Below are 25553 nucleotides of genomic sequence, written 5' to 3' on the forward strand. Positions count from 1 at the left end.
TCAACGGACCTAAAGTTACAAGTCAACTATGCACATGAATATAATATAATATATATATAATTATATAAAATTATGTATATTATATTATATAATTAAATATTATGTCGACAAACAAAAAAACAAATAAATGTGAGCTGGCCAGCTTGCCCATGCGAGTGCATGGGAAATACACTGAAATCTCATGCGAGTGCATGAGCTTCAGGATCCAAAAAAGTTCTATAAATTGGCCAGTTTTCTGACGAATGATGTAACATCCCGCCTTTTTCCGTTAAATTTATTTTTAACACCGTCTTTTTTTTTTAAATAATACCTTTCGTTATTTAAATTCGTAGTTTCCGTTGACTAACGTTCATAATAATTCCGTCATTTAATTATAACATCTCTCGTCAACTTGCGTTTTAAAAAAAATATTCGATCGGTTAAATCCCGCACCCGCTTTGAAACTCGAGGGACCGGAGTTGCCAAATGTGCAAACTAGTTGACTAGGTCAACTAGTCAACCCATTTTTCCACCATTCGTTCATTCCATCATCTCCCTCATCTCTTTTCTCTCCATCTCAAGAACACACACACAAACCCATTCCATTCATTCATCATCTAAATTCAATCTTGGAAGCTCACAACAAATCCGACTACATATTCTTAATCCTCTCGTCATTCTCTACGATTTGATACTAACTTCATCGATTTTGGGTAACAATTCTAAAACTCTAGATTTCTCTAAATTCGTGTTTTTGACTTGAAATTGTGTTAGTTAGTGTCTATGGCTCGTGTATAATATGAATATATGTTTTGTTTGCTCGATTTGTTGATTTAGAGTAACTAGTATGAACTTTGAAATGGGTGTGCTTAATCTTTGATTTTGGATGATTAAATGTTGTTTAATTGTTAAAGTTCATGTATTAAATGTGTTACTAGCATCATTAGCTTCAATTTGATGTGTAGGTTGATTAAGAAAACTTCAAAAACCCGATTAATGATTTTGTGATGTTGACTAGGGTTTGATAGACTTTGAAATGAACTTTTGATGCGTTGAATGCTTGTTAATGTTGTTAGTAAGTGTTTAGATGCAATGTATGCTTAATTACCTTCAAAACGGCATATCAAATGTGTGAATCGGATTCCCGAAACTTAAAATGCATTTGATGAACTTGAAACTTTGAAAATGGATTCTTAATGATCACTTGACGGAAAATCGGTTATTGAAATTGATGTTTTTGTTTGATGAAACGTGTTTAGTTGTTTTCCTTGCCAAATTACCTTTCCAACGATATATAGTATGCATCTTGGATGTTTTCGGTTCATAAAATATGTTAATTTGAGTTTTGGTTCGTGACTTGGTCTATTTTTCTGCAAACTGCATGTTTCCCAGGTATTGCGCGCCGCGCATATACCCGCGCGCCGCGCAGAATTAGAAATCCCAGATGTTTGCCTTCGTGGTTAAGTTCTGACCAGGATTTACACTTGGGTGCGCGCCGCGCAACCCATTGCGCGCCGCGCATACTGCCCAGCTCATTTTGTCTTTGTTTTTCATGTCACAAAAATGTTTCCCGCTTTACTATAACCCCGTTTACCATGAAACTTGACTATTATGCTCGTATATGACTTCTCATCATGAGAAAATTGTCGGACACCCGACCCGACCCCGTTGACCTTGACTTTGACCAAGTTTGACTTTTAGTCAAACTTAACCAAACAATTATACGATCGTTCTAACATGCTTAAATACTTGTATCGTGCATGAAACTTGACTAATTGATTCACATGCTACATAATCGAGTCGTAACGAGCCATAGGACTAATTGAACATCTTTGACCGTTTGTGTTTACCGTTATTGATATAACCTATATGTTTAGGTCAAGACTAGCTTTGTCTTTGCACGCGTTTACTTGTTGAAGTACTTTATTAACTCGTGCACTCGAGGTGAGATCATAGTCCCACTCTTACTCTTTTTGAACTTACATTTGGGATGAGAAAACATAAACATTTCTTTTACTAAGTGAACACAAGTACAGGAAAACAAACATTCTACATACGAGTTTAGAACAAAATCCTCAATTCGATTATCATTAGTTACACTTGCCGGGTGTAAGCGAGAACTTATGTTGTATGGATCTATATGGGTTTGACAAACCCTCATTCAAACGGTTCGCTACCGTTTACGAATGAAATATATTTTCGAGAAACAGTGTACGTTCTAGCACTAAGTGATGGGGTATACAATGGATGGAATGTTAAGCTTTGATAATTGGGTGCTCGTGAATATTAACTTTTAGAATGTACTACTATTATTTCAACTTTGCAAATCTTGTGGTTCGACTTACTTTACTTTTACTCACTTACTCAAACCTATGATTTCACCAACGTTTTTGCGTTGACAGATTCTTCTATGTTTTCTCAGGTTTTCACATGGTTATTTGTTACACGCTTCCGCACTCTTTGATTACTTGATTGGAGTCTACCATGCATGCATACGCTAGGGATAGCATTTTTGGATTTAAACTTTTGTCTACTTACTTACGCTATTTATAGCAACTGTGGTTTCAAACTAATTATGTCGCAAGTTATTTCATTCATACTTTATAACTTTGTAAACTTAAACTTATTGTCGATCCGTTTGTTAAACTAAACTTTGTACCTTTCAAATGAACGCGACATAATTTTGGTCAAACGAGTCTCATATAGGGACTACGACCACGCAACGGGACCTAAGTTAATGACGCCGTCAATAACGGTTTTGGTCGGGTCGTTACAAGTGGTATCAGAGCGTTGGTTGTAGGGAACTAGGACGTGCATTAGTGTGTCTAACAGAGTCGTTAGGATGCATTAGTGAGTCTAGACTACAACCGGATAGTTAGCCATTGCATTCTGACATACATTTGCTATAGATAGCACTTACTTAACTACTTGTGCATTATACTTGAATCATTCTTAGGCAAACTTTTTTTAATAGTACCCAATCTTCATCATACGAACTCGTATTCCGCCACTTTTTGGTAACACACGTAAATTCATGATTCATACACGTAAGGATGACGACGACTTCATTAGTCACACTTGTTCGGGAACTCTGTCTCCCGGATTGTTATTTGCCACCGTTTCAACTTACTATCGGTTTCCCACTGGTGTTTCTTACTATCTACTTTTTGGTGTTACTACCATCACTACTCTAGGTGAGTATCGTCATCAACATTTATCACTACGGTTGCGTGCTACTCGTTATCATGACTCGTTACTCTTTTCATACCTGAATACCTTATTGTCTGACTCGAACCACATTGACGTGAACAATCATTTATACACTTCCCTCGGGGAACGCTTCTTTATAGTTGCACTAATTCTTTCGATTCAATACGAGTCACGTTAGAGACGTCGTTACACTTTGTTTATTTTAAACTTCACGATTACACGAACTTGAATCTATAGAGTGATGTGGGAATGGAGGTATGAGTTAGCGTAATATAACGACACTCGATCAACGTGGTTATATTACGGTAAGACATACCAAAGTTCTAGTGACACGTGATGGTGGTTAGACTCGATCAACCTAAACACCACCATGTGCCATGTACATGACTTCATCTTTTCAGGTTTGGACATCCGAAAACTCCGAGAATATTTATAACAACCATACCGGGGACACACCTTCAATTATTGTCAAATTATATTTATGCTTCCGAATGAATTACCGATTCCATTCGACTTCAACCGTATGTCACACGGGTATACTAGCTCGTCCTCGCGCAGTCTTATTGACTAACTACAATTTACTCGTTATGCTCACATCGGGGCGGAAACTTCTCTTGCATCACCCTCGTACTTCCGGTTCAGGAGGTCCTTATTCTAAATTCTCAATGGAGAGCGACTCTTCACGTCATACAAGTATTCGCCGCGAGGGTGGATAGTCCTAACAATCGTTTTCAAAACCCGATAAGAACTTGCCTCGACGAATGTTTTTGGAAACCGATAAATCTTCCGCGACGCGAATTTTCTTGAGAAACTTGTCCTAGCTAACGTTTTCAATTCCTAGCAAACTTGTTCAATATGCCTTAGGGAAATGTACCCCGTTTCGGATCGAGATCCTCGTTTCACTTCTAGATTTTGGAGTACCTTACAAAAAGCCTCGGGACCGCGTTTAGACATGAGTACCGCGTACCTTCCACAACCCGACGGACCGAACAAACATGCGATTTAAACCTTGGAAACCATAATACAAGTTTGTATTACCAACTTCAAATTTACTTGAGAAAAGTATTTTCCTTTAGCTTAATCCTCGTACTACAATGATCTTCATTCGAGTTTTAACGTCACACCTTTTGAAACCACATGTGACCGGAAACGTCATCCTCCTTTTTGTCGAAACCAAGTAAACGATGATCAATTCACCGGGGCCGAGCTTATTCATGAGCAATCGAGAGGATTTATTCATATTCAAGCAAGACCCAACGCGACTCGTAATCACCAGGAGCTATGCCGATGTTACACGTAAACCTTTCGAATTCCATGGGAAACCGCGTCACGTTAAGAGTCGCACCTTGGAAAGGTGCAATCCGTTTCGGGAAAACGTAGGAAGCTAAATCCGCGATATTTTGATCCTTTAAATTCTTGGGGTGTTTTGGACCCGTCGCTAGCCGTTTAGACTTTTCCGACTCATTTTGGGTCTCCGTTTATCCTACATTCGATGTATCAACTCAAAGACGTGTTTTGCGAAACGAGAACTTGTTATCTTCTTTGATGAACTCACTATCGACGATAAACCTCACTTCCTAGGAGGACCGGAAACCATAAAATCATGGAACCAAACCTTAAAACAACATACGACCCCGACCTTCAGGTTCGTTGAAATACCCAAGGACGTACCTTCACTTATTCGTAGAACCGACAACGCAAGATCTCGAGGAAGAAACAACGACTACTACTTCCAACTAAATTTTGGGACGAAATTTCTTTTAAGGTGTAGGTAATGTAACATCCCGCCTTTTTCCGTTAAATTTATTTTTAACACCGTCTTTTTTTTTAAATAATACCTTTCGTTATTTAAATTCGTAGTTTCCGTTGACTAACGTTCATAATAATTCCGTCATTTAATTATAACATCTCTCGTCAACTTGCGTTTTAAAAAAAATATTCGATCGGTTAAATCCCGCACCCGCTTTGAAACTCGAGGGACCGGAGTTGCCAAATGGGCAAACTAGTTGACTAGGTCAACTAGTCAACCCATTTTTCCACCATTCATTCATTCCATCATCTCCCTCATCTCTTTTCTCTCCATCTCAAGAACACACACACAAACCCATTCCATTCATTCATCATCTAAATTCAATCTTGGAAGCTCACAACAAATCCGACTACATATTCTTAATCCTCTCGTCATTCTCTACGATTTGATACTAACTTCATCGATTTTGGGTAACAATTCTAAAACTCTAGATTTCTCTAAATTCGTGTTTTTGACTTGAAATTGTGTTAGTTAGTGTCTATGGCTCGTGTATAATATGAATATATGTTTTGTTTGCTCGATTTGTTGATTTAGAGTAACTAGTATGAACTTTGAAATGGGTGTGCTTAATCTTTGATTTTGGATGATTAAATGTTGTTTAATTGTTAAAGTTCATGTATTAAATGTGTTACTAGCATCATTAGCTTCAATTTGATGTGTAGGTTGATTAAGAAAACTTCAAAAACCCGATTAATGATTTTGTGATGTTGACTAGGGTTTGATAGACTTTGAAATGAACTTTTGATGCGTTGAATGCTTGTTAATGTTGTTAGTAAGTGTTTAGATGCAATGTATGCTTAATTACCTTCAAAACGGCATATCAAATGTGTGAATCGGATTCCCGAAACTTAAAATGCATTTGATGAACTTGAAACTTTGAAAATGGATTCTTAATGATCACTTGACGGAAAATCGGTTATTGAAATTGATGTTTTTGTTTGATGAAACGTGTTTAGTTGTTTTCCTTGCCAAATTACCTTTCCAACGATATATAGTATGCATCTTGGATGTTTTCGGTTCATAAAATATGTTAATTTGAGTTTTGGTTCGTGACTTGGTCTATTTTTCTGCAAACTGCATGTTTCCCAGGTATTGCGCGCCGCGCATATACCCGCGCGCCGCGCAGAATTAGAAATCCCAGATGTTTGCCTTCGTGGTTAAGTTCTGACCAGGATTTACACTTGGGTGCGCGCCGCGCAACCCATTGCGCGCCGCGCATACTGCCCAGCTCATTTTGTCTTTGTTTTTCATGTCACAAAAATGTTTCCCGCTTTACTATAACCCCGTTTACCATGAAACTTGACTATTATGCTCGTATATGACTTCTCATCATGAGAAAATTGTCGGACACCCGACCCGACCCCGTTGACCTTGACTTTGACCAAGTTTGACTTTTAGTCAAACTTAACCAAACAATTATACGATCGTTCTAACATGCTTAAATACTTGTATCGTGCATGAAACTTGACTAATTGATTCACATGCTACATAATCGAGTCGTAACGAGCCATAGGACTAATTGAACATCTTTGACCGTTTGTGTTTACCGTTATTGATATAACCTATATGTTTAGGTCAAGACTAGCTTTGTCTTTGCACGCGTTTACTTGTTGAAGTACTTTATTAACTCGTGCACTCGAGGTGAGATCATAGTCCCACTCTTACTCTTTTTGAACTTACATTTGGGATGAGAAAACATAAACATTTCTTTTACTAAGTGAACACAAGTACAGGAAAACAAACATTCTACATACGAGTTTAGAACAAAATCCTCAATTCGATTATCATTAGTTACACTTGCCGGGTGTAAGCGAGAACTTATGTTGTATGGATCCATATGGGTTTGACAAACCCTCATTCAAACGGTTCGCTACCGTTTACGAATGAAATATATTTTCGAGAAACAGTGTACGTTCTAGCACTAAGTGATGGGGTATACAATGGATGGAATGTTAAGCTTTGATAATTGGGTGCTCGTGAATATTAACTTTTAGAATGTACTACTATTATTTCAACTTTGCAAATCTTGTGGTTCGACTTACTTTACTTTTACTCACTTACTCAAACCTATGATTTCACCAACGTTTTTGCGTTGACAGATTCTTCTATGTTTTCTCAGGTTTTCACATGGCTATTTGTTACACGCTTCCGCACTCTTTGATTACTTGATTGGAGTCTACCATGCATGCATACGCTAGGGATAGCATTTTTGGATTTAAACTTTTGTCTACTTACTTACGCTATTTATAGCAACTGTGGTTTCAAACTAATTATGTCGCAAGTTATTTCATTCATACTTTATAACTTTGTAAACTTAAACTTATTGTCGATCCGTTTGTTAAACTAAACTTTGTACCTTTCAAATGAACGCGACATAATTTTGGTCAAACGAGTCTCATATAGGGACTACGACCACGCAACGGGACCTAAGTTAACGACGCCGTCAATAACGGTTTTGGTCGGGTCGTTACAAATGATGTACACCTCTTCACACTCTTTCTTTCTTTCTCTGTAATTTATATTTATATTTATAATATTAAGTTTAATTTAAGATTAATAATAATTGGGTTATTGTAAGAAGTGTTTTACGGGGTTTAAAGTCGAAACTCTATCCGTGCGACGCTACGAAAATAATAATCACTGTAAGCTATGTTCTTCCTTTTTAAATTAATATCTCGTAACTAAGTTATTATTATGCTTATTTAAGTCGAAGTAATCGTGATGTTGGACTAAATATTAAGACGGGGTTATTGGATTTTGTACCATAATTAGGGTTTGGACAAAAGACCGAAACTTGTAGACATTGGACTATGGACTATTAATAGATGGGGGGTATTGTCTAATCGAATGACAATTCATTGGAATCTGTCGAACCTATCTTCAAATTAGTTAATCTAATAATTATTAAATGATTATGTATGTCCTATTTAGTGACGTTTATACGACATCTTTTACAATCATTTAATTAATTATTCGGGTTGGGTAATTGATTATTCATTCTGATCAAGTGGGTAAATTAATATTCATATCTCATTAAAATAGGGGTGGATTACATACAAGGGTAATTGGTATAATTGTTAACAAAGTATTAAAACCTTGGATTACACACAGTCGATAACCTAGTGTAATTATTAACAAAGTATTAAAACCTTGTCACAGTTTGAATCCTTAATTAGTTGGAATATTTGACTTCGGGAATAAGGTTAATTTGACGAGCATTTTATAATGATGACCGATGGACTATTATGAGCAAAAACCAGATAGGTTTCAAATAATCCAGGACAAAGGACAATTAACCCAGAATAATGAATTAAAATCAAAACGTCAAACATCATGATTATGAAAGTTTAAATAAGCATAATTCTTTAATTATATTCCTCATCGTACTTTTAATTATTGTCATTTTATTATTCGTAATTTTATTTATCGTCATTTATTTATCGTTATTTATTTTACGTACTTTAATTATCATCATTTATCTTTACGCTTAAAATATAAAATTGACAAACCGGTCATTAAACGGTAAAACCCCCCTTTTATAATAATAATAATAATACTACTATATTACTAATATATATATATATATATATATATATATATATATATATATATATATATATATATATATATATATATATATATATATATATATATATATATATATATAAATACAATTGTTTAAAAATATAGTACGTAATCGCTAACTCCTTGTGGAACGAACCGGACTTACTAAAAACTATACTACTCTACAATTAGGTACACTGCCTATAAGTGTTGTAGCAAGGTTTAAGTATATCTCATCTATATAAATAAATAAAACTTGTGTAAGTTGTATCGTATTTAATACTCCCTCCGTCTCATTCCAATAGTCCACAGACAAAAAATACGCAGTTTTAGGAAATCCCACTAACTTCATTTCTCCACCAATGAAATATCTTCTCTCTCCAGATCCACCAATGAAATATCTTCTTTCCTTTCTATTTATGGAAGTGGACTATCAGAATGGGACAGCCCAAAATGGAATACTGCCCTATTGGAATGAGACGGAGGTAGTAGTATTTCGTAATAAAAATAATAGTATTTCGTATACACCGCTGCACACATCAAGTATACTTACATTTAATGGTAGCCCCTGTTAGCATCTGTCACAATATAATATTTTCTTTTCATGATTACAAGAAACACATCAATAATCAAGAATTATGATATTGGCATGAATTCGATTACAAACCTTGCGAAAATCGTGCTCAATGTTTCGTACCTAGAAGAACATGACCCTAAGCTCATTGGTTCATCCGAGTCCACAATTGTTGACTGATGTGTCTTGTTTGTCATGTCATCGTCCCCACTCTCGTTAGGATGAAGAATGAAGAAATCAGGACCTAGCTGTAATAAATTACATACTCTTACGAATAGTGTGAGGTCTCTATAATGCTTGAGCACAAAGTTAACCTCTAAGTTAATGGTGTATCCTAGGGGATACACGCATAAAAGCATCATTTTTATACGAAAGAACGGATCAAAAAGCTTAAAAGATAACAATACTTGGCACTTTTTAGCAATTGCCGTCCAGCGTATAACAGGCCGCCCAACGTCATGCGTAAGCCCTGCAGGCAGCTTCTATGCTTAAGCAATTTGATTAAGCGCGTGAGCGGCACGCAGCCACGTCAGCCACGCCAAAGTCGGTTCCGGATATTTTGCGTAACTGAATTAATCAACTTTTGACACGTGTTTTTCGAGAATTTCGAACATTCTACGCCTATAAATAGACCCCTTGGGTCACCACATTTTACATCTGAACTTCAGTCAGAGAGAAGTACACTTTCTCTCACACACAGTTCTTTCTCACTCTAAAGCATTAACCGCTTAGCAACAGAACGTCAGACGGACCAATTACAGTTTGGTTCAAAGACTGATTGAGGCCAACCCACGGATCTCTCATCCGTGTTCCGGGTTTGCAAGGATTATTTTCCAAGGGCAAACATCAATCAACATACAATCTCTCTACGCTAGGCGGATATTGTTCTGTACTGGTACCTTACACCCGCTATACGGAAAATCGTACCAACATAAGTATTGTTTGAACACAATAATTAGAAAAAATTTATTGTATGCTATAAAAGGCATCCAAGTTCTATGGTAAGAAATGTTGTGGGTTAATGTTCACGAATCGTACGTTTAGTAACCTCGATTTCACAAAGTATGACGATGTAATGTGTCCTCGATTTCACTGACTATGTGGATGTAATGTGAGGGATTACTAATAATGTTAAGGATGTTAGAAGTCTTCATGAAAAGAATGGAAGCAAGGGCGATTTGGAATATGAAGAAATCATTAAACTTTTAAATTGGATAAGTAAATCGAACTTGAAAACCGATGAGGACTTGAGGAGTCAGGGTTACAGAAGAAGGTTGTCAGGTTGTGTGAGTTAACAAGTAATACTATACTATTATGGTAATGTACCACGGATTAATATGTACTCTATCATTTCATCAAGAAATATTTTATTTTCTTGCGTGGTGGATAGTTATCTCAATCATATTCAGTCTTGTAAACCTAATGATGTTGTTGGGAGTGTGTCAATTCTAGATTGTAACGATCGAGTTATTTGGTTATTAGATTCATTACTAATTCAGTCATCAACTATGCGAACAACTGAATGAGGTGAAACAACCATGATATGTTGAACCTTACACCCTTCTTTATGTAGGTGCATATTCTCTTTTATGTAACGGGTTCATTTCTATATGAGTTATATTTTTTTAAAAAAAATAAAAAATAAAAATATACATATGCATAATACATGTACTGGATTGGAATAAGAATAAAATTAACATATTTGTCATTTAATGATTTATAACCGTTAAAATGTGCCCATCATGAATAATTGTATAAGTTTCATCATTGGTTTACTTTAGATATATGTTCATTAAAACTCAAACTATTTGAAAAAACAACTTTAACTGACACTCCGTAATAGGGATATTGCTTCTTCCGTACCAAAAATATTAGGAGTATCTCCTGAAATTTTACTGGATTTAAAATATACTGTACGTTCGGTAAGTGTAACTAAACATAATTTAAGTAATAAATAAGATAAATAATAAATTTTACGAAACTTATATAAGTTTGATTATTAGTTCACTCTAAATATGTTCATTGAACTCAAAAACCTAGTACTACTATTTAAATATGGCTATTGATCAAAACGTCTAATTTCTCATCGAACTATAAGAATTCACGTTAAAAAAAGAAATTCTCAAAATGACCTCGCAAGTCGCATTGCGACTCATCAATTTTCCTTGTTTTTTCGAGGAAATTCAAGTTCCGATCTGAGACTTGGACGCATGGCCGAGAGTTCCGAGACAACACGTGTCACATAGTCGCACGGTTTCCTTGCGACTTGTGACTCACCGTGTTTTAAGGGTTGCGAGCACTTCATGTATGAGTCACATGGCACACAAGGTCTATCTTGCGAGTTATCTGAACATTATGTGTTATCTATTATTTGTTACTTTATGTACTATTTAGGTATTACTTTATTGTCATTTGGTATTTGGTATTCCTAAATAACCCGAGTGCTTAAATGAAAATAGAACACCAAATGACAATAAATTAATACTGTACATCAATAGTACATAAAGTAACATATATTCCGTAATATATAATACATAACGCTCAGAAAACTCGCAAGGTAGACCTTGCGAGCCATGCGACTCGTACACGAAGTGCTCACGACCCATAAAAGACGGTGAGTCGCAAGGAAACCGTACGACTCTACAACGCATGTTTTTTTTTTGGGGGGTAAGCGAGGAAACCTTCCTATAAACGAGCACATTGGCTCCCCCATAGAAGGTAAAACCTCGGGTAATCAAGCCCCCGAGCGCGAGACCTGGTACCAGGTGAATTGTGCATTATGCGCACCCTCTAGTCACACTCCCTTTTTGAACAATTTAGCATAGCCAGGAATTGGACCCGGGTGGTGTGCTTCATTGTGCAACTCGGTGACTATTCAGGCAAGCCTGAATTCGGTCATGCGTGGAATTTCCTCGAAAAAACAAGAAAAATTCACCAGTCTCAAGTGGGGTTTGCGACTTGCGATGGCATTTTAACATTTTTTTTTTTTTTTTATGGTGAATTTTTATAGTACGGTGAATAGTTGAGCATTTTGGTTAATAGCCCATTTAAATAAGGTGATGATGATTAGTAACTGGGCTTAAACATCTTTGGCCCAATAAAATTCGTATCAAACCTATCTGAAGTTGATTTAGATATTTCGTAGTACAAATTTGTGTTCGTATCACATCACATCACATCACATGTTTTTCTTTTATAATGAAACCTAAACTTCTCTTATCTTCTTCTTAAAATTAGTCGCCGCCCATCGCCCCACTAATGTCAAACTGTACCACCGACCAGTATCTGGTAAGTAGCATTTCTCACTTTTATTCTTGTTACTTCAATTCATTTAAATTGTAGCCATCACAGATCTAGTATATTAGTGCTTTACTTTTGTCCTATATATGGGCTAGCTAGTTAAGTAGCTATAACATTTGTGACCCAAAAATCGAAGTTTCATCAACCATGTTTGGATCTGGGTCAAGCTTATATAAAGTCGTTTATGTTTTAAGTTATAGATTGCAACTGATAACTAGCAATATGTACTATGCAATAAATGATAATAAATCACCATCAAATTCGGTGTGCGTTACTATTGTGGAGATTCAATCAACTGAAGGCTTTGATGATGAGGTGATAAGTGGGGAAGTTTTGATCTATCTTCCAATGATAGACATAGGATCTCTATGTGGTTTAGACTACTTTCATAAATGGTTAGATATTCTTTTGGATGAGAATCAGTTGGGCTAGGGGGTGGTGATGCGGATTCGAAAAGGTTTATAGCGGATTTGGGAAGGTGTACAATGGATATGGTATGGTGTACAAATATGAACACATACATAATTTTCAACCTGTGGCCATCCAATACATCTTTTAGTTTGGTAATTCCGAGACACCTAATTTTATCGCCGAAGTTAAGATGCTTTCAAAATTGATCCGTTGGTATTTAAGGAGATGATCCTTGTATACGAATATATTGTTTAACTTACCTTAAACGATCACCTACACAAAACTGATATCTCTGAATTGGTGGCACCGATTCAAAGAGCTAAAGTTTATTTTCAGAAAAGATACTAGTCACTAAGGCATATAAGGGATTCGGAAAGGTTTACAAAGGATTCGAAAAGGTATGCAAATAATTTGGCAACGTTTACAAAGGATTAGGAAACATTTACAAAGGTATTTAGAAATGTTTACATAGGATTTGGAATGACGCACAATTAATCTGTCAACGTTTACAAAGGACATAAATGGAGCGTCAAAGATCGGAGGATTTGGGAAAGTGTAGAAAGATGTCGTTTGCGTAAAAGAAACATTTTAAATTGAAAGAAATACGAATATATGCCTAGTGGAAACCTATATAATCATCTATGTCATATGATCTATGTCATATGTGTCATGTGGATTAGACTACCTTCATATACCTTCATACCAATCATACCAATGTAATCACTCAACATTAAATCTTAAGTGATGGAACATTGTATTGGATATCATATTTTGGTTTGTTCCAAATTCAACCCCTATAAATTCATATACAACACCTGCTTGTAATCTAAGAAGATGTGTATGTGTTTTGGTCACTTTTGTTTGAAAAGGATCATGGTGTATTGTTTGTTCAATGGTGTTGCTTCCATGTAATTCTAATTTGTTGAAGGTGACATTTCTTCATAGTTCACAACAAGATGTGTCTCATTGTATGTGTTTAAACAGTTGTTTGGTTTTCTATTGTGAAATAAGACCCGGGTAGTTGCAAAATTAACTTCAAATTCCAACATGTGATTATTATAAATGTAACAGTTTTAAGAGTACCAAAATGTAATTCTTATAAATGTAAGAGTTTTAAGAGTAACACATATCTATTGACAAGATTAATAACAGTAATTCTTTAGGTCTTGACTTTATTACTCTTCTCCACATGGGGCTTAATTCATATACTGTATTCATATTCACCACCCTCATATTATAAACCTCCACACTTCTAAATTATGTGACACTGCTTTTTACCCAAAACATACCTCAATTCAACACCCCATCCTTCAACTTTTATAAAAAAAGTTTCGTTTAAGGAAAGGTTAATTATTCTAAACACAATATTTTTCTTACTTCACATATATCAAACATGCATATCATAGAAGGTGTTAAAATTGGTTGCACAGAAGGTAAAGTACTAAGTTTGTCTTTAAAAAGTCAATCTGAAGTTTTTTTATAACCTTTTATCCCAATCTACTTTAAAAGTATTGATACAAACTGAAATGTATCTACTTTGATTATAATGTGTAAAGTATAAAGTATATGACTTTCTGTCTTGGAACATGGCCAAGGTACCTACAAATATTTATGTTTTCTTTAGTTGTGTGTAGCATGGAATTTAGGTACAAGGTTTGATGGTTAACTAAGTTCTCAGGGCTTCTGTGCAGAAAACATGATAAAAGCTTGCTGAACTTTGCTCGAGTAGTTTGTAAGTCCACAAGATTTGATCAAGTCCTTAATCTCTTCTTCGGTTAAATTGACATAAGTCTCAGAAGATAAACTCTGCTGTACAACAATAACAATTTCAGATAACAATCCATAAGGGCACAAATAATCAAATATAGCGTGAGCTCAAGTCAATGAACAATCTTTGGCACTTTCTGACCAAAATGCTTGCAAAACCAGCATGTATAGGAGAATAAGAGCATTTAACACAAATATAGTCAAGTATAAATTTCATAAATCTAACTTTTATATAGCAAACTCACACACACCCTAGACTACACCTTTTTAATTGACATTTGCCCCAAAGCTCGGTTTAAAATTTCACATGTTTCATAAGATTTCATTGATAAGATCCATCACATATTGATCCTAATTCACATATTCACATATTAATATTAATTATGTATTAGAAATTATGTATTAGAAAATTCAAAAAGATAAGCGTTTGTAGGTCAACATACCAACCCAGAGTCCCAGACCGACCCATTTCTAATGTGTACTAGATATGACAAATTTCAACGTAATCCAAATAACCCAACCTACACATTTTGCTATCTCTATTTAGTGTGTATACACAGATAGATAATAATTCATTACCCGGTAAAATGGCGTTAGTATTGCAGAAGATGGTCTTAAAAATGTCGTCCCAACGAACACACCACCGCTTCGTAATACACGGTTGATTTCAGCAATCTATAAAAGGAAAGCAAATCAAATCCATATGTCATAAAACCCACAACATAGAATAAATTTTGAAGCCCATTACTAATCACTTGTTCGCTCAATCGAGAACATGGACACATGGTTCACTTTTAAGGTTAAAAGGACTAATCAAAGATCCAACAAGAAACAATGATGACCTTATGAATTTATGATAATTATCAAATAATCCTTTTGATGATTAGTTTAAATATATAATGAGTTTTAAAGTTTTGTTTCTGGTCTACATGTACATATAATGTGTAGTTATTATAGATACAAAAATTAATAAACTTGACCTTTTAGGTCAAATAGTCAACAGATAACTTACTGCATTAGAAGGAGATGGCCAACAATGCAAAGCTGCACCAGCATGAACTGCATCAACTGAACCAGATGAAAATGGAAGCCGGGATACATCTGCCCTAACAAGTGCAAGATTGCTGTAATTTTTTAGTAAACATGAGTTAGGTGCGAAACAAAATATTCAGAAATAAAACTTAGTAAAAGAGCATACTTACTAATTTACAAGCGTATAATCAGCTTTAATAAAATCATAAGTTTGACGGAGCATATTTTCGGAAAAATCAAGAGCTACAACTCTTGAGTAAGTCCCTGAATTTGCAAATTTGCGGGAAAATAAACCACTTCCACAGCTAACATCTATCAAAGTTCCACCTTCTGCAGGTTTGAAGTACTCCTGAGCCATACTGAACTGCATGACGAGATATATAAGTCAAAAAATAGTGTTTGACTTGGCAAATAGTTTTAAATTAGTGTCCGACTACATGTCAAACGCCTAAAGTATCCTTCTGTCAACAATCAACAATTGGTAAAATTGAAGAACCTCGTGGATACAAAATGTAACCCGTTTCTGTTAGAGCATATTCTTTATTCTGTTTCCCTCTTTGACCAGTTACATGTATAACATCACCCAAAAAAACCCAGTTAGAAGTAACAGGTTGACATCGCCAGTCTTTTCAAAACGACAACAGGTGAAATTTTGACAATTTTTATTGGACAAATGAACTAGTATCACGATGAGAGTAATAATTAGAAACAGAATGGGATAACCTCCTCATCCGGTCCAGGAAAACCGCTTAGGTTGAAATTCTGCCGCCATCCTCTTTCATACAAAAATGAAACCAGCGGGCTCCTATAGAAGAAGAGTTGGGACCAACGTTAGCCTAGAGTGTTTAAAATGGTATAACAAAACTCACATGATATAGAATTAAAGATTCATGTGCAAATATAGGTAGCGTTTTATGCCAACCAGGTTAACAAGGTTAGCCAAAAAGAAAGTATGCATGCATACAACCACATACATTGTTTATATCCGGAGATTTACATTCTTGTAAAAATATTATTTTAGTGATCTTAAATTTTCTTAATAACGTATTCTAAAACTTTATATAGAGTATATGAGAAAGTGTTTTGAACCTAACCCATTCGACCTGCCCATATGCCACCTCTAAATAAAATCAAACCATCAACATATTCATACCGAAATAATTCAGTCCGAGATGGTTGAGTTTCAACATATTCCTTTGCACCAGCAGTTACAGTAAGATCAAGATAGATATTTTTGCTTGAATAAGATTTATTGCACTTTGTACATTTGAAACCGGAACGATATATCGCCGGTCTGAAAATTTCCAATACTTAACGTAAAAAAAACTCCACCATAACATGCAAAAATTAACAACAGACAAACAAAAGAATTCGAAAAATTAACTTACACATTGAAACCGGGAGGACCTTTTCTTATGAGTGGTTCGAAACAAACAGGACATGCAAATAATTCAACTTCCCCCAATTCTTGGAGCTGAGTAACTGCATCCTGCAATTATAGGCAATTTATCTTATACTACGCCAAATGTGAGTTTCTAGTCATTGATGTATATGACATACAAAATACAACATATATTACAAACGAAGTTCATAAAAATGACAACATAGTAAAGACATATTACTTTATGTAACTCATGATCATGATTAAATGTGCTATACTATTAAGATAAAGAGGCTAAACAACACATAATGATTCAACTCAATCCTATAAAAATCAAATAAAGTATCAACAAACAAAGTACAAATACATATATACAGAGTGCACAACAAGTGTTTGTGTAAATGCCTGATGGAAAAATAATTACCGCAACAGCATCAACAACTCCAACAAGATCAGAAGTTGCTTTAACTCTTGAAGATGGATAATTTGATGGGGATTGAAACTGGGGAAGCTTAAATTGAGATGGGGAATTAGGAATTAGTAAAGTGCGATGATGAAATGGGCGAAGCAAATGATTTATGGATGACGATGAAACTGATGCCATGGAATGAATTTTATGGATCTTTTTTAGGTATTTTTTTGTTGTATCGGTGACGTATGTATATGATTAGGCCTATATATACAGGTAGTTTCATGAGGGAGACGAACAGTGATTCGTGTTTCATGAAAAAAGTTTGTGGTGATCAAGCAACCACAATTGAGGAAATAAGGGTTTGTTTTTAGTAGAGAAAGAAAACTAATGTTCCTACTTTGAGGATGCTTACTTGCCACATCATCACTTTTAACTACCATGTAATTATTTAAAACTAGTCCGGACCGGCCCGCGCATTGTGACGGGGGATTTCGACTCGCGTATTCATATTTAACGTAACGTTGTGTATTGACAGAGGGAACACAGCTCATGTATTAAGCGCCGTTTTAAATGTCGTTGTGTTAAGCGTTTTTTAAAAAGTATCCATTTCGAACGTAGTTTTGTTTTGTTCAATAAATTTTTTCGAGTGTAACGGTGCTGTCGGAAAATTTTAACTCGCGGCGAACAGAATGAAATGTATTGGAGATAGCGCCAGGTGTTTAGCGTTTTTTGAGAAGTGTTCGTTTCGCGTATAGTTAGTCCCGTTAGGTTCGTAGGATTTTTTCGAGTTGAACGGTGGTCTCGGAAAAATTTAACTCGCGTCGAGCGAGAAGATAGGGCCCATTATAAGTTCGGGTGTAATTAGTTTCTTTTATTTTAATAAAATTATATATTTACACTTTTATCCCTGAAAAAGTGTGAACTTGAGGGGCCGTTGTGTAAATATAGCCAAAGTTGAGGGACCGTTTGTAATGTGAACGCAAACTCAAAACGACAATCGGATATAACTGTGAAACGACCGAAAGCACCACCACTTTTAGTATATACGTAGTAGTAAGGATTAATAATTAATATTAATATTAATATTAATAATATTAATATTAATATTAATTAAATTTTAAATATATAATATTAAAAAAAATATAGTATTGTTTTATTTAATTTTCAATGATAAGATTTAAACCTCACAAAAAAAAAAAAAAAAAAAAAAAAGCCTTAAAAAGATACAGATATTGTGATATGGATTCAATTAGTCAAAGTTTAGTGTTTTGTCTATTTCATTTCAAATAAATAATAACATATTATTTTTGTCAAAAATTATACTCCGTATAAAAGAGTAGCAAAACATGCAATGTAATTTTAATTTTAATAGCTAAAGTTGAGGGACCGTTTGTAATGTGAACGCAAACTCAAAACGACAATCGGATATAACTGTGAAACGACGGAAAGCACCACCACTTTTAGTATATACGTAGTAGTAAGGATTAATAATTAATATTAATATTAATAATATTAATATTAATATTAATATTAATTAAATTTTAAATATATAATATTAAAAAAATATATTATTGTTTTATTTAATTTTCAATGATAAGATTTAAACCTCACAAAAAAAAAAAAAAAAAAAAAGCCTTAAAAAGATATAGATATTGTGATATGGATTCAATTAGTCAAAGTTTAGTGTTTTGTCTATTTCATTTCAAATAAATAATAACATATTATTTTTGTCAAAAATTATACTCCGTATAAAAGAGTAGTAAAACATGCAATGTAATTTTAATTTTAATTAAGAATAAATGAAATTCAAAGGTGAATGTTTATGGTCCATTGAAATGAAGCCCAAAAGGATATGACTAAAAAAACAGGCCACGAGAAAATGTAGATAAAACAGAAAAAACAGTTACTTGAACCTTAGAACCACATCCATGGCTTCCATCAAACCATTTTTACCAATCTCTTCTTCATATAAGCAACCAATTCCTTCATTAAACTCATCATTTCAATTCAAACCCGTTTCGGATGTCTCGTTTTCTTCTCAGTTCGGTCGAGAAAGAGGTCAAGTTGCAGTCTCAGTAGCATTCAATCCAAGTGGGAATTTTGACCTCTCATTGTATGATGAACAAGAAAGTAGGTCCTTCTTTTCTATCATCAAATATTTAATCTCTTCAACTGTAGTTTTCTTATTTGTAATGTTTTATCTTCAGTAGATCATATAAATCTAGTAGCTAACAGAATAAATGTTTATGAATCAACTTAAGCCGTACTACAAGATGACCCGTTTAGACACAAACTAGCTGGCATTAATGTACAACATCGATTTGATTTCATTATATTGACAGATGTCGAACCAGCGCCTCCACCCATGCCTCCAAAAGAAGGCAGATATGAAGTAGTCATCAACAATGACATAATTCGTCGTCTAGATTTGTCCCCATTTACAGATGCCACCTCAATTACAACAACCTCATCTGGTTAGTATCATTCCATAAAGTCTATGTAACATAAAAAATGAATACTATTTCTATATTGTGACACCTTCTTGTAGTGGACCCAAGGGAATTTCTTGATCGCACGATCGGATTCACTGTCAATTACGAAAGAGAAGATGAACATGATCCTCGAGAACTATCAGAATTCCCTGATATTAGATTATGGTTTGTTAGACTTGACGCTACATATCCATGGCTTCCGGTTCTATTAGACTGGAGAGCAGGAGAACTCGCACGATATGCAGCCATGTTAGTTCCTCACCAGGTACAGTATACATAATATCCTAAGAACCAAAATAGGAGCATAAACGAATAAGGTTAGCCTGTTGAGACTATCCGGGGAGGGCGAGTATTTTTACCCAAATCCGCAAGAAATGTTGATAGTAAGATTTAAACGTAATAACTCATTTGAGGATATCAGAATTCCAATCACTATACTATCTTGGGATGGTTTACAAAATAATTGCATGAATTATCAAAAAGGGATTTTTGGCTAACATTAAAAACAATATGTTTTCTTTTTTCATTTTTTGTTGTAAAGTTGTAAATTACCTAGCGCGTTAAGCATGTTACAAAACGATATTGTTACAATCGACTTCATATGTAAGCGAGAACTCTTTTTTGTTAAGTACATATTTGATTTTATTATGACAGATGAGTATGAGAATGGGGGTGGTGTTCAACCCAGAGGCATTAGAATTATTCACAATGAATAAAGTGTTTGTAACATACACTTGGTTAAAAGACAATAACATCCCAAAGCCTAGATTGAAGGTTAAAGATATGGCAAGAATGCTTGGGTTTGGGATTGGAGACGAATTGTTTGATATGATTGATCGTAATCCTCCTTCGTCTCCTTAAATTCGAATGTTATTATAAATCAGGAACATCCATTTTCATCTTTGTAGCTCGGAGATCAAATGTTATTGAAACAAGAAAATTGCCAAATATTCAGAGTATCACATATTCTGTTATCTGTTAGGTTGGTTGATGTAATTCTAAATGTAACAGAGAAACATCCTAGCTGATAGAAAATATCAAAGATAATATCAGTAGGCTAAATTTTTTTTTCCCAATCAGTAGGCTAAACTTGTTATGTTCAGTTTATGCATAAAGTCTCAACTAAAATACTCTTAAGTATCACAAACAGCTTATTATAATGATATTTTATTTATCTTTTTTTAAAGACGTTATTAAGGACACTTATAGAGCCATTAACCACCACCCGATCAGTAAAATTATCGATCACACAGGACCAGTATATGTATCTTCTCGCCCAAACGAATTTAAAGGTGGATAGTAGAAGCCCGTGTTAAAAAAAAAAAAAATTTGAGCCTTAAGAGTGAGAAACAAGCTCAAATAAATTGGGCCAAAAATTATATATCGGATTATCTTTCTTCTTCTCCTATGATATTTGGTTGATTAGATTTATACTACCCAGTACCCACTATAATTATAAAATTTTATATTTAATACTCCATATATCAGAAGCCATTGAGTCATTGTTATAAAGCTTCTTTTTCAGTTCATAAGCTCTACTTTTTTTTCATAAGCTACTAGAAGTAGCTTATTTTAAATTTGTCAAAACCCTCAAATTTATGTGGTGTTGTCAGTCTTGTCCTTCACATTTTAAATTTTATACCCTTTATCTTTATTATATGTACATGTCAATTCTCTTATTAGTGCCTAACAACACTTAACTTAGATGGTGTTAACTGCATCAATGATTTTCTCTCTAACACAAGAGTTTAAATGTAACAAACGTTATGATGGATGACAAAGGGCCATATAACCTAGCTTGATCAGCAATGGATAAGCGACCATATAAATTTAATCGTATAATGATTCATTGATTAAAATTGAGAAGTCGCTAAAAAAATGTGAAATATTATTTTAATAGTCTTTTCATTGACAAGGAATTCAACAATCTTATTCAAATATCAACGAGATGGACGAAATACTACCATAAAGGGAGTTATAACAAACATGATTTATGTAATTCGTGGCGTAGATTGGTCATGTGACCCCTTAATTTTATGTAATATGGTTTACGTAGTATTTGTTTATTTTTGTTAATTGAAAGGCAAAAAATCATTAATTGAAAGGCAAAAACTAACTACTCTTGGACCATGAAGAGATGGGCCCACGATGTCAATACCTAAAGGGTACCAGCCCATGTGAATAACAAGACAAATGAATGACGAGATGAAAAAGGGTATGGGTTGATTCTCAAGATTCACAATTTGTTAGGCCCTCAAAATCTATGGTTTTTATTTTTGTTTTGAGTTGATATATAACAAACAACGATATATTAACAAACCAGATGATGATAATTAATGTAGTAATCACCATTCATCTATATAGTAAGAGAAAATATTTTATTACTACATCCGTCCCATTTAATAGTCGTGACTTTATTTCTGCGTTGACCTTATTTTCTAACTTCAACTTTAAATAATATTTTGTGTATAATATTTGATGAAATTATCATCTTTGAAAGTAGTTATTTTACATACTCATCCTCTTCAATAACAAATCCTCTTAATCTTTAATTGGTAATTCATCAACACAATTTCAGGTTTATAATTTTGTTATGTTCACAACGTTAATAGTATATATTGAAAATTTAGTTCGTATATATTTTAATTAAAGATTCATCTTAAGCCATGTTTTAATTGAAAATAGTTCTTTGTAATTTCATATATGCATACTACACTTAAGCATGCGATAATCGAATTCGATCATGGCTCTAATAACTTTTTTGACTCAAGTATATGTATTCTAATTAAAAAAAATAAGTTATTATGTTTTGTGTTAGCTATGGGGTCTCTTTGTAATTTGCAAACACTGCATTTTTGTATATGTGTTTTGTTCTTTGGCGATTTGAAACAAACAACAACTACGACGATTTCCATCTACATTGCCACACAACTATGAATCTGATTTGTGAGTTCCTACGTCTTATTTATGTGATTCAATCTTGAACCATGTAATATGTAGATATTTGAATATTAATTTTAAGCAATGTTGACCGATTTACTAAGTACCTTATGACATTTTTAATGTTCAACTGGCTCTCATAATTTAGCAATATTAAGAAGGGTTAAAGCTAAAAATAGGCTACAAACTTACACAAATATACCGATGTCGCCCACAAACCTATTTCCGCCCTACTGTCGCCTACAAACTTATAAAAAATGTGCTGATGTCGCCCACTATACTTTTTTCTACATGTAACGAAAACAATTGATGACATGGCTTATAGGTAGTCATGACACGTCGATGATATATCGGAACAGAAACTGAAAGTATATGGGCGACATCGGAACACAACTGAAGGTATGTGGGCGACATCGGGACATATAAAATGAAAAAAATAAGAAATAATTAAGTTTACCGGTTCAGCAGGTAACCCGTAACAAAATGTTAACATTGGTACATTTTTTATAAGTTTGTAGACGACAGTAGGACGGAAATGGGTTTGTGAGCGACATCGGTATATTTGTATAAGTTTGTAGCATATTTTTGGCTTTGATCCTATTAAGAATTGTTATGTTTACTACTCCATATAAGTTTTTGTTAGAGAATTGGTGTATAGTCTCTTAAATTCCACCAATTCACCAAAAGCAATTAGGAAGTGTGAGATAATATAAGTATTTTACTATTTGATTAGTTACAACGGTTTTAGTGGGTTGACAAACTAATGGAAATATGAAAGTGGTATTTTGGTTCAAAGGAGTTCAATATGACAATGCATAAGCATGAGTTTCAAGCAATCTATAGACAGAATTACACGGATAGTCCGTGTAGTTTGCACGAAAACACATGGATAGTTCAAACTTGATTTTTTCAACTGAATAGTCTAGAAGTATGCACGTTTTTCACAGATAGTCCAAAAACATCACAGACGTTAAATTGGCTCCGTTAACCACAGGCATGTGCATGACACACCAGGGTATTTTTGTCATTTTACCCAAATTTGAACTATTCGTGGACTTTTATCTTTTTCCTCTTTTCACTTTAAGCTTCATCTCCATCTCCATCTCCATCTTCATCTTCATCTTCACTCTCTCTCCTTCTAATCTCTTCTCCTACCTAAAAACCCTAAAATAATACTACATTTAAACCCAAAATATCATAACATCATATCTCAAATTCGCATCTATATCACCCAAAATATCATAACGTCATATCTCAAATTCGCATCTCAAATTTGAAACTTCAAATCACTTTAAAATGATTCCAAAAGCCTTGACTAACATCTTTTGTGAAGGAATTTGATCCATAACATCATAAAATGTCATAAATCGTTGAAGAACAGTGATGGCGCTTATGAACTTGAAAATTCGATTTCGATCTAGTAGCACTCTCAATCTAAAACAATGATTCATACAGCTCCACAAGGTTAATTAGAATCGGTATGCACTTTTACATTCGATGATTTGTTTCAGACTCGTTCAAATCAAGTCGAATTTTGTCTCGACTTTTCAAACCACAAACCGAGCTCAAAACGGTGTCAGTCGAAGGAATTATTCACTCAAATTTTGCAGACTGCTTTGCAAGAACACATAGAAGCTTCGAGTATGATGAATTTGTTGTTAACTCATCACATTCGAAAAATCAAAAAATATGATGAATATTCGATGTCTTTATTAATATCACTGAATCTTCAAATATGTTGATGTTATTGTGATTCAGTTGTTGGCGAATACTTTAATGATATTTGTAACATCCTCATATCGGGCCTAGATGTAAGATGACCTTTTTGCCCTTAGGCATAATTGTGTGGTTAATTATGCTTTTATTTTAATTAAATGTTTAGTGTTATTTTATTATTTGGTTAAGACCAGTTTGTGACAAGGGTCACAGAACAGGTTCATTTATTTAATTTAGACTCCGTTAGGGCAGTCAAATTAAGTACGAAAGATATTAGATAACTGGTAAATACCCGTATGTGATGGGGTATTGTATTTAACCGAAATATAAAAGCCTGTGACCAGCCTTTCTTGCATTTTCTTGAACCTTCTAAAAACATCTCGTACGTAATTTCTTATCACATTGAAAACCCTAGATTTCTAATTTATGTTCTAGAGCTCAAATCATTCATATCATCTTGTTCTTTACAATTTACAGAGTCTATTGCGGTAAGAATCAAAGAGTTTCAAGCTCTAATCTTTAAGAAAATGATGATTTTGTGTTAACTTTGTCAAAAGAGCAATTTTGAGTCAAAATTGTTGATTTTGATGTTGTTTGTGTCAAAATCTTGTGGGTTTATGCTTATTGATGTTAAGTGTATATGATTTGGTCAGTTTAGAGGTAAGAAACGAGCTCTAGAGCACCAACTGGTGATTTTAGGTCGACACCCGTCAGTTTTCTGCTGCTGCTGCACGATGAACACAACCGTACGGTTGCAGCTTGCAACCGCACGGGTACATGGTGCAACCGTACGAGTGCATGTACAACCGTACGGATGTAGTGGTGTTGGTGTAACCGGGCAGGAAGTGTGCAACCGTACGGATGCACGATGCAACCGTACGGATGGATTTGCAACTGTAAGGATGCATGTGCAACCGTACGGATGCATATCAGATCAGTAGTTGTTGTTTAATTTAGCTGTTTCC

At 34.4% G+C, this 25553-nt stretch overlaps 2 protein-coding genes across 3 annotated transcripts; one reads left to right on the forward strand and one right to left on the reverse strand.

Annotated features, from left to right (window-relative positions):
* Positions 1–14308: 14308 nt before the first annotated feature.
* Positions 14309–17632, reverse strand: LOC139890593 (uncharacterized methyltransferase At2g41040, chloroplastic-like). Of its 2 annotated transcripts, none has more exons than XM_071873481.1 (8): positions 17453–17632; positions 17036–17136; positions 16801–16941; positions 16371–16452; positions 15818–16011; positions 15628–15739; positions 15195–15290; positions 14309–14654 (listed from the first exon to the last, which is right to left on the reverse strand). In XM_071873481.1, the coding sequence occupies exons 1-8, from the start codon at positions 17630–17632 to the stop codon at positions 14523–14525; spliced, it is 1038 nt and encodes a 345-aa protein (XP_071729582.1). In that variant the 3' UTR covers positions 14309–14522. The 2 variants fall into 2 exon arrangements, with proteins under 2 accessions (XP_071729582.1, XP_071729581.1); XM_071873480.1 differs by having other exon boundaries at positions 14309–14657.
* A 1670-nt stretch (positions 17633–19302) lies between these two features.
* Positions 19303–20908, forward strand: LOC139890595 (protein CHLORORESPIRATORY REDUCTION 6, chloroplastic). The gene is made up of 4 exons (XM_071873482.1): positions 19303–19570; positions 19783–19914; positions 19989–20197; positions 20587–20908. Exons 1-4 carry the CDS (start codon positions 19369–19371, stop codon positions 20791–20793), a joined length of 750 nt encoding a protein of 249 aa, XP_071729583.1. The 5' UTR covers positions 19303–19368; the 3' UTR covers positions 20794–20908.
* The last annotated feature ends 4645 nt before the right edge of the window (positions 20909–25553 follow it).

This window comes from Rutidosis leptorrhynchoides, chromosome 2 (genome assembly GCF_046630445.1).
Source record: "Rutidosis leptorrhynchoides isolate AG116_Rl617_1_P2 chromosome 2, CSIRO_AGI_Rlap_v1, whole genome shotgun sequence".
Classification (NCBI taxonomy): domain Eukaryota; kingdom Viridiplantae; phylum Streptophyta; class Magnoliopsida; order Asterales; family Asteraceae; genus Rutidosis; species Rutidosis leptorrhynchoides.